Source organism: Notamacropus eugenii, chromosome 4 (genome assembly GCF_028372415.1).
Source record: "Notamacropus eugenii isolate mMacEug1 chromosome 4, mMacEug1.pri_v2, whole genome shotgun sequence".
In the NCBI taxonomy this organism is placed as follows: Eukaryota; Metazoa; Chordata; class Mammalia; order Diprotodontia; family Macropodidae; genus Notamacropus; species Notamacropus eugenii.
The window spans coordinates 67,869,596-67,879,346 of NC_092875.1; the positions used below are offsets into that span (position 1 = coordinate 67,869,596).

At 41.7% G+C, this 9,751-nt stretch overlaps 1 protein-coding gene across 1 annotated transcript in view; it reads left to right on the forward strand.

The window, feature by feature from the left end:
* The window catches only part of IL12RB1 (interleukin 12 receptor subunit beta 1), a 29,092-nt gene extending 19,606 nt beyond the window's left edge, over positions 1-9,486 (forward strand). Inside the window, exons 11-16 of the mRNA XM_072601677.1 lie at positions 1,616-1,756; positions 2,984-3,127; positions 3,916-4,050; positions 5,215-5,314; positions 5,400-5,481; positions 7,057-9,486. Coding sequence (XP_072457778.1) covers positions 1,616-1,756; positions 2,984-3,127; positions 3,916-4,050; positions 5,215-5,314; positions 5,400-5,481; positions 7,057-7,488 — 1,034 coding nt within the window. The 3' untranslated portion in view covers positions 7,489-9,486. The remainder of the gene's footprint in view (positions 1-1,615; positions 1,757-2,983; positions 3,128-3,915; positions 4,051-5,214; positions 5,315-5,399; positions 5,482-7,056) is intronic.
* The last annotated feature ends 265 nt before the right edge of the window (positions 9,487-9,751 follow it).

Here is a 9,751-nt window from a genome sequence, read left to right on the forward strand (position 1 = left end):
TGGTCGAGGTGCAAGGTGATGAGGGCCCAAACACTGTGTTAGGGTGATTGCAGAGTGGCAGAGGAGAAGGGGGACACAGAAGAGAGATATTGTGAAAGAAGACATTTTTAAAAAAAGAAAGAGGAAATGCCAGGACCCTTAGAACGCAGAATGTCAGGTCTAAAAGAGTTCAGTCTGACAATCAGATGAAGCAAGCTGGGAATGAAGGGCCTTAAATACATTTAAGTCCACCCCCACCCTTCCCTTTATAGAAGAGAACACAGAGGCCCAGAGGAAGCATTATTGAAAGAAATCTCATGCAAGATGCAAGCCTGTTCAATTTCTCTTCTCAAACAGTGATAAATGTAGCTCCTGGGGGTATTAAGGCCAATCACCTGTGATTACACCATTCATAACACCTAGGTAATCACTCTGCACCTAGTTTCCTCTGGCTCTCCAAAGTGTTCTGTAAACAATGATTCTCACCCTAGGGAGAGGCCCATCTTACACCTGGTAGGACGCTACTTGAGACCTTAAAGAGTGGGTGTGAGACTTTAATTGTCACTGGGAATAATAATCCTCTCTCCTGTGTAAATAGCCCCAGGCAATTTTATCAAGCATTTTCCCCATCTTTTAGCTCACCAGAGCCCAAGGGGGAAAAGACAGGGGAGGAGTTGGTCTCGTTTTACAGCTAGGATTACTGAGGTCTCACAGAAAATCTGTGACACAGTTAGGATCTCTCCCCACTGGGAACAAGTTGCCTCTCTTAAAATGAAGGATGCGTCAGATTTCCGGGCCAATGATAATGCCCTGTGCTGGATCAGAGTCAGATTAATGACAGGTTTATTTCTTTTTCTGGCAGAAATTTGCCAAATACAAAATTAAGTATTGGAGTCTTATATGACTTTCTAGTAACTCTAAAGACAGTGTAATCCTATTGTCATCAGAAGGAGGTTGGTCTGCAAAAGTTTTAGCTTGTGGATTGCCCACTATTCGAAATCCTTCAGCACCTAGGACAGCGCCTGGTGCCTTGAAGGTGCTCAATAAATGCTGGTTTATTGAATCCTATCTGCCTTTCAGTTTCCTTCCTATTCAAGCCCAATCTCTTCTTGTAAGCCTTTCCCAATCACACTAATTAATCAATTAAATAATATTAATTAAGTACTGTGGGTTAGATTCTTCGCTAGGCATGAGGGACTTAGGGAGAAAAACCCCAAAACAGTCTTTTCCCTTATGGAGCTTAAATTCTGTTGGAGGAAGCAGCATTCACACAAATACACAACATATACAAAGTACATGCAAAGCAATTTTAGTGTAAGAGAGGCATGACTAACAACCGAGAAGATACAAAAAGGATTCATATGGGAGGTAGCAGCTGAGTTAAGCAGATGGCTCTCTTCTCTGAATCTCCTTAATACTCAAGCCTTAGTCTACAATCCATATTTTATCTTACCCCATATTTAAGCTATCTATGTCCATGTCTTGTTTCCCCTGAGAGACTTCTTGAGGGCAGGGACCCTACCTTATCTTTCTTTGTCAGCCCAATGCTCAGGTGAACTCAGGTGTCTGACCATAGTTGGTGGTTTCTGAATGACTGACAAATCTCTCCTGACTCTGGTCCTGTTCTTTTCCCCAGTAGTGACATATAGCTGGAATAAAGATTTTGGAATCCTGGACCCTGGAAAGTGTTACCGGATCAATATTTATGCTTCAGACAAACCCCAAAATGCTCATTCCTGGGTCACTGTCTTTTCTGTGCACCACTTCATTGGGGATGGTAAGTCTATACCTATCTTTCAAAGGAGAAATGGGATCCTTGGGATCCAGGTGACATAGTAGATTTGGGGATATCTCGTACTGGGTACGAAGACAGTACAACTTCAGCTCAAAGAGTCAAACCCAGGAGGGTCCTTTGAGACCCACTAGCCAAGGTACACTTAACTTTGTACTATTAGTCCTTCTGGAAGTCCTGAGAAGGCTGTGGACCCCTTCTCATAATCATTTTTTTAAAAATAGTTGAAGGAAATGCTAACTTTTAGTTAGCAGTTGGTGAAAGTAATGTTGTAATTTTTCCCCATCCAATTTCATGGACCCCCTAGAATCTATCCATGGATCCTTTGGGCATCTGTGGACTCAGAAAGAAATAATTCAAATATCGAGGAGTCATAGTCAGAATTACACAAGATTTAGCAACTTCTACATTACAGGACCAGAAGGCTTGGAATGTGATATCCCAGAACACAAAGGAGCTTGGATTATAAGCAAAAAGCAACTACCCAGCAAGACTGAACATAATCTTTTAGGGGAGTCTGTAGGCTCTAGATCAAGAAGCCCTTATCTAGTCCCATCTCCTAATTTTAGAGGAAGCCAAGGTTAAGAAAGGGGAAGGGACTTGCCTATGTATCCATGGATTTGCCAATCAAGTCTGTGCCCTCCCCTGCCTCCCCAGCTCAAAGACAACATCCCCCAGAAAGTCTTTCCTATTGCTCCCTTCTAGAAAGGCTTTTTTCCCTATTCAACACCCCCCAATCCTACATCTGTCCCTCTTCTGTGTCCTTCATCTCATCCTACGCCATGACCCTATAAGACTTATACTATCAGATTGTAAGTTTGCTGAGGACTACGTCAGACCCTTATCCATCCCTGTCACCCTTGGAGCAGCCTGTACTCAGTAGCTACTTCTTGAATGTGTGCTGAGTGAGTGAGTGAATGAATGAAATACAAACCTGCGCTCTCTTAGACTTTCTTTCTGGATGACCCAAGTCTTATTTTCTCATCTGTAAAATGGAGAGGATTGGATTAGATGGTCTCTAAAGCCCTTCCCAGCTCCTACTCTATGATCTTTCTATTTAGTTGGCCCTCCTGTGGTCATTCCCATTCTCCCATCCCAGGACCTCCCATGAGGTCTTTTCCTATTTCATTAATAAGAGGGATAGTTTTCTCCTCCAGAAGACTGAGTTTCAGAGGCTGCCCTCTTACTGCTGCTAATATTCTGTTTTGAAAGCTGGGCCCAGGCACTTTGGAGTGAAAAGAGCAGTAGGCCATGAAGTAACCCTGGGATGGAATCCTTCCCCACTCAGCAAGTGCCCAGGAGTATTGAAGAAATATGTCATCTATTGCTGGAATGAAACAAACAACAAAACCATTTGTAGGTTGGAAATTATGTTTAACACCTGTCTGTCAGTATATTGTATGGTCTGTACCTCAAGGCCCTGTCCTGTCAAGTCCTTTCTATCTCCTACATCCTCTGTTCTGAGAACTCTTCCAGATCTCATATTTTCTATGGTCTTGTCCCTCTAAACTCTGACAATCCATGTTCTAAGGGCCCTCCCAGCTCTGACATTTCTTTTTCTAAGCTCTTTCCCATCCCTGACATCTTGTGTTCTAAGGACTCTCCCAGCCCTGACATCCTGTGTTCTAAGGACTCTCCCAGCCCTGACATCCTGTGTTCTAAAGAACCTCCCAGCCCTGACATCCTGTGTTCTAAGGGCCCTCCCAGCTCTAACATTGTTTGATTCTATAGATAACACCTTACACACATGTGATACTTTGTAGTTTACAAAACGCCTTCCCTTTCGTTGTTACAATCGTCCTCACGCCTGGTCTCTTACCTGCTGTTTTACCTTAACTTTGGCTGCTTCCGTACTCTTTAACTCCTGAATACGCCCCCCTCTCCTGACTCTCAGCTCTGCTTGGTTTGCTGTGCCATTGAGGGTGACCTAACTGTGTCTGGTTCCTGCCTTTCTATCCTGAACCTTGCTTGGCTCTAGTTCTGGTCTTGATTTCTGGCCAGGTCTCTGAGATTTCTCCAGTCCCTCTGATGGGTCTTTGGGCAGAAGACTATCCCATGTGACATATTGCTGAAAGACTGGGGTGGGAGCAGGAGAAGGAACTTGAAATCATTTCCAAGGAACTTATTTTTGTGTCTTTGAACAGTTCACGTTGTGAATGCTTCTGCCTTGGAGTACACAATAGGGAACCTGAGCAAGGACACTTTCTACACCTTTCAGATCCGAGGAGACACAGCAACAACTTCTGGGGCATGGAGCAAGCCTCTGAGGCTTAAACTAGGTTAGCCTCTTCTTTCCATAATTCTACAGTATAGGCATCCCTCTGTTAGGAAATAGAAAGACCCTAGGAAGTCTTCTAAGTATCTTTACAACTGCATTTGGGCTTGTACTCTCTAGATCATACACACACACAAATATGTGCTCACATACTCTTGCACTCCCTACTCTGAATGACTCACTTACCATTTCCCTAGACAACCAGCTCCTGTTTACAGAGTGTTTTAAGGTGAATAAATCACTTCCCTCTCAGTGGCCTTTTGAGGTTGGGGAGGGGGTGTCTTTATTTTGTAGCAGGGGAAACTGAGGCTTAAGGAAGGAGTCTGTCCCAAGCTCACATAGCTCCAAAGTGACAGAGCTGGGACCAGAACCCAGGACATAGGCCTTCAGGTGTTGTGAGCTTTCCAAAATGGCAGTCTACCATTTTTTCACCTACTCCCAAAGCAGAGTCTTAGAGACAAAGAATTGAATTGAATTGGAGGATCCCTCTGGAGGGTCTTAAAAGGAGAAAAGAATTTTCAACAAGCTGGGGACTCAGAATGATAGAGAATTCATTCCAAATATGGAGGATGGTCTATTCAATCAATATAGAACATCAGAGATAAGCAGAACCTTAGAAAATAATAATGCCAGTACTTTAAGATTTGGAAAACACTTTACAATGTTATTTCATTCAATCCTTACAACAACTTTATGAGATAGATCAATTTTTACAGAGAAGGAAATGGAGGCTGAGAGGCTGTAAGTGAATTGCTAAGGTCATAATTAGAAAATGCCTCAGGCAGAATCTGAACTCTGATCTTCCTTATTCTAAGTCCAGAGCTTTGTTGGTACATAGGACGACAGAGTTGGGAGGAACCTTAGAACACAGAATGTTAGAGATGTTAAAATGTAGAATATCAGATCTGGGAGAGACTTTCAAACATGGAATGTTGACAGGGGGAAAGGACCTTAGAGTTTAGTAATCCAAATGCTTCAATTTAGAGATGAAGAAATGCCATAAGCCAAAGCCATACCCTGAGATAGTGTCAAAACCAGGAATAGAATTCCAATCTCTAGAGCACCTCGGTCTAGGGTTCAAGTCAGGTGGGTCTCCTTTATCAACTTCTCATTCAGTTGAGATTCCCTTGAGATCATTTTTCCAAACCAGAAATCTGTTTCTCCCTAGCTGATAACGCAGCTCACCCATTTCCCTTCCTCCTGCTGTGTGTGATGGTGTTTGCAACCATAGTTCTCATGGCCGTCACTGGATATTTTGTCCTGAGGAGGTAATTCAAGGTTCCCTTTGGGCCATTGTTTATTGTATTTTCTTGAGAATGTGAGTATTAATGAAATCCTGTCATGCTCCCACAGGGTCAAAAGCTTCCTGTGTCCACCTCTACCCAATCCCTCTACTAGCAGTGCAACTAAGTTCCTTGCGGAGGATATGAAGTTGGTAAGTTCCTCTTACAGTTGTTTTTCAGTCATGTCTGACTTTCCATGGCCCTATTTGAGGTTTTCTTGGCAGGGATACTAGAATGGTTTGCCGTTTCCTTCCCCAGCTCATTTTATAGATGAGGAAACTGAGGGAAAGAGGGTGAAGTGACTTGCCCAGGGTTATACAGCTAGTAAGTGTCTGAGACTGGATTTGAACTCAGGATGATGAGTCTTCCTGACTCCAGGTCTTGAACTCTATCCACTGTGCCATTTAGCTGCCAAAAAAAAAAACCCTAAAAAAATACCATCTAGCTCCCCCAAATCTCTGTCACCTTGTTTCTCATCATCCTCCTTGCCTGAGAAACATCCTTTAAACCCAGAAGACTAAGGGAACTTCAAGTCCTATCTCAGCCACATACTGGCTATGTAACAATTAAGCAGTCTCTCAACATTCTAGGTCATCTAAGACCACGAGGTGAAGAGAAAGGGTCAACTTGCATTAGGAAAGGGAGTTTCCCATGCCAATAAAATCACAAGTCCCGATTCTGTCCTTATACCTGCGTCCAGGCACACACATACTGAGAAAGAGAGGGTTTTAGTTTGAAGCTATTTAAAACTTTAAAATGCACCAAGAATTTTGGGACAGCCTGTAACTCCAAGTGCAGAGACATGTGCACATACAGGTGACATTAGGATCTGAAGGACTTGAAAAGCCAAACAAAGGACATTGTATTATATAAAAGTATATATATATATAATCTATATCATATAGCTATGTCACCCTGGGCAATATAGATTACATACACACACACACATATACATACATATATACATTTATATATACATACATAGATATGCATAGATATATAGATATATACATAGATATATGAGTTGGTGGTAACATGGTCACATATATACATGATTAAACTCCAATAGCAGCCCTGAGACACAGAGTGTAAGATTATTATCTCCATTTTGCAAACGGGGGAGATGAGACCAAGAGAGATAGAAAGTTTCTTGTCTAAGACCAGACAATGACTAGTTCTAGCCTTCTCTATGACAATTCTCTGATTTCCTTTGCTCTGTTGATTCTGGAGAACCGCAATCAATAAGGTTCCCAGGTTATCTGGAGAACTCTAGAATAGTGCTTCTTAAACTGTGAGTTGCAACCTTCTGACTGCACAATGACCTACAATTAATTCAAACTCAAATATGTAATGAATCAAAGGTGTCTCTGGCAGTGCTTGCCTGTGTTGTATCCACAACTTCACTACAGCCTTAATTCTGAACACAAAGCATGTGCACTTTGCACTGTGCATGCCCTCAGGCCATGCAATGACAACTAAGGCTGCCAAAATTCAGAAGGGGGTAGTGGAGTGGAGAAAGTTTAAGAAGCCCTGCTCTATAGCTAGCCAAGCCCAACACCAACTCCCACCCCATCCAAGGAAGTTTTCTGAAAGAGGATGTCTCTGGAGACAGATGGAGAAAAGAGGAAAAATTGGAGCTGGCCTTTTATGACTGGCTCTCTGCCTACTTGCCTTTTGGGTGAGGAGACCCAGGTTTGGGTTTATAACTTTCCCTGTTCTTTCCATAGGTAAGGCCATGGATAGGATCCTCAGACACAGTGAAAGATGTTGGTCCAAGGGACTTACTGATTGTTGAGGTCAATTCCTCCAAAGTGGAGCCTGAAGTGGGCTCTGAGGTCAGACTACTGCATCTTGAGGAGCCCAAGGGGATTCCAGACATCAAAGAGAGACAAACAGGTGAAGAAAATGACCCACCCTTGGACTTGGAGCTTCCTTCTGGCTACAATAGGCAGAACCACGTGGAAGTAGTTGGGGAGGATGGCCCACAAGATACCAGGCACCTGTGTGGTCAAAATGGTTGTGACAGAGAGAAAATGGAGCCACTTTTCATCTCTCCAGAGGCGGAAGTCCCTGTAAGGATGTTAACACTTTCTCTACTTTCAGTTCTAAGAACATCTGAGTCTTCAGGAAACTTGAATCTTAAGCTACATGAAGAATAACCTTGCATAGGTTGAGTGAGAGATGATGAACCTGAGAAAATGTCAATATCTTCTTAGGATATCAGTCCTAGAAAGGACCTTAGAACACAGAGTGTCAAGACTGGGAAGGAGCCTAGAACAGAGAATATCAGAACTGGAGGGACCTTAGATGTTAGTGTCAGAGCTGGGAGGTTCTTTAGAACCCAGAATGTCAAGGCTAAGAGAGCCCTTAGGACGTGGAATATTTGAGCTAGAAGGATCCTTAGAAGAGAAAATGGGATCTTTGTGGAGTCAGTCTATGTCTCTGAAATTCCATGATTTTCTATAATAGCTATGTTCCATTATATATAACTCTATAATAGTTCTGAAATTCCATGATTGTTCAGATTATTCTTCCTTGGGGTAAAATGTAGAAATAAATGATGATAACATAAACCAAAATAAAAGATGAGAGAGGGTCTAACAATAAACTTCCATCTAATTTATTTTGCCAATAAGAACAAGGCTATTATTGTTTAGTCATGCCTGTGTCCAACTCTTCTTGATCCCATTTGAGGTTTTCTTGGCAAAGATACTAGAGTGGTTTGCTGTTTCTTTCTCCAGCTCATTTTATATTTGAAGAAACTGAGACAAACAGGGTGAAGTGACTTTCCCAGGGTCACACAGCTAGTAAGTGTCTGAAGCTGGATTTGAACTCAGATCTTTTTGACTCAGGCTAGGTGCTCTATCCACTGTGTCATTAACTCCTCTGAAAGGGGTTGACAGTGTCCCTTTTGTATTTCAACTTGGATCTGACTCAGTACCTCTTGAGTCATCACTCTTGCCAGGGGAACAAATGCTCTCAGTGGTCCTTGGCAGAGGAGGACTACTGAGGTCTCCTCCTCTTCCACTTCCTTCCCTACAGTGCTAGACCTGGAGTCAGGAAGACCTGAGTACAAATCTAACCTCAGACACTTACTAGCTATGGGCAAGTCACTTAACCTCTGTTTGCCTCAGTTTCCTCATTTGTAAAGTGGAGGCAATAATAGTAGTATCTATTTCCCAGTGTAGTTGGGAGAATCAAAGGAGATAAAAATTATAAAGTGCTTATCGCAGTGCCTGGTACATAGTAAGCACTATATAAATGTTAGTTTTTTATTTCATCTTTTCCTCAATTACATATAAAAACAATTTTTGACATTCATTTTTAAAAATTTTGAGTTCCAGATTCTCTCCCTCTCTTTTTTCTCTTCCCCTTCCTTGAGAAGGCAAGCAATTTGCTATAGATTATACATATGGAGTTGTGCAAAACACATTTCCATATTAGCCATGCTGCAAAAGAAAAAACAAACAAAAAAGGAAAATAAAGTAAAAAAAATATATGCACTGATCTGCATTCAGACTCCATCCGTTCTTTCTCTGGAGGTGGATAGCATTTTTCATAAGTCCTACAGTATTTTCTTGGATCATTGTATCATTAAGAATAGTCAAGTCATTCACAGTTGATCATTGTACAATCCTGCTGTTACTGTGTACAATGTTCTTCTGGTTCTGCTCACTTCACTTCGCATCAGTTCATGTAAGGTTTTTCTGGAAGCAATATGCTAGAGCACAGTAGTATTCCATTACAATCATATGCCACAACTTGTTCAGTCAATCCCCAATGAATGGGCATCCCCTCAATTTCTAATTCTTTGCTATCACAAAGAGTTGCTATAAATATTTTTGTACATATATGTCCTTTTCCACTTTTTTTTGAGTAGTGGCATTGTTGGATCAAAGGGTATGCACAGGGTTGTTATTTTTTAGCCCTTTGGGCGTAGTTTCAAATTATTCTCCAGAATGGTTGGATCGGTTCTCAACTCTACCAACAATGCTGTAGTGCCCCAATTTTTCCACATCCTCTCCAATATTTGTCATTTTTCTTTCCTGTCATATGGTAATCTGATAGGTGTGAGGCGATACCTCAGAGTTGTTTTAATTTACATTTCTCTAATCAATAGAGATTTTTGAAGGTTATTAAATGTTTGTTATTGTTCAGTTGTTCAGTCATGTCCAACTCTTTGTGACCTCATTGACCATAGCATGCCAGGTCTTCCTATCCTTTGCTATCTCCTCAAATCTATCCAAGCTCATTTTTGTTGCTTCCATGACACTATCTATCCATCTCATCCTCTGCAATCCTTTTCTCCTTTTATCCTCAATTTTTCCCTACATCAAGGTCTTTTCCAATAAGTCTTGTCTCAGAGGCACAGGGTGAGCTGAATATGAAGGGAGACTATCTAAAAAAAAATAAAATTTACCG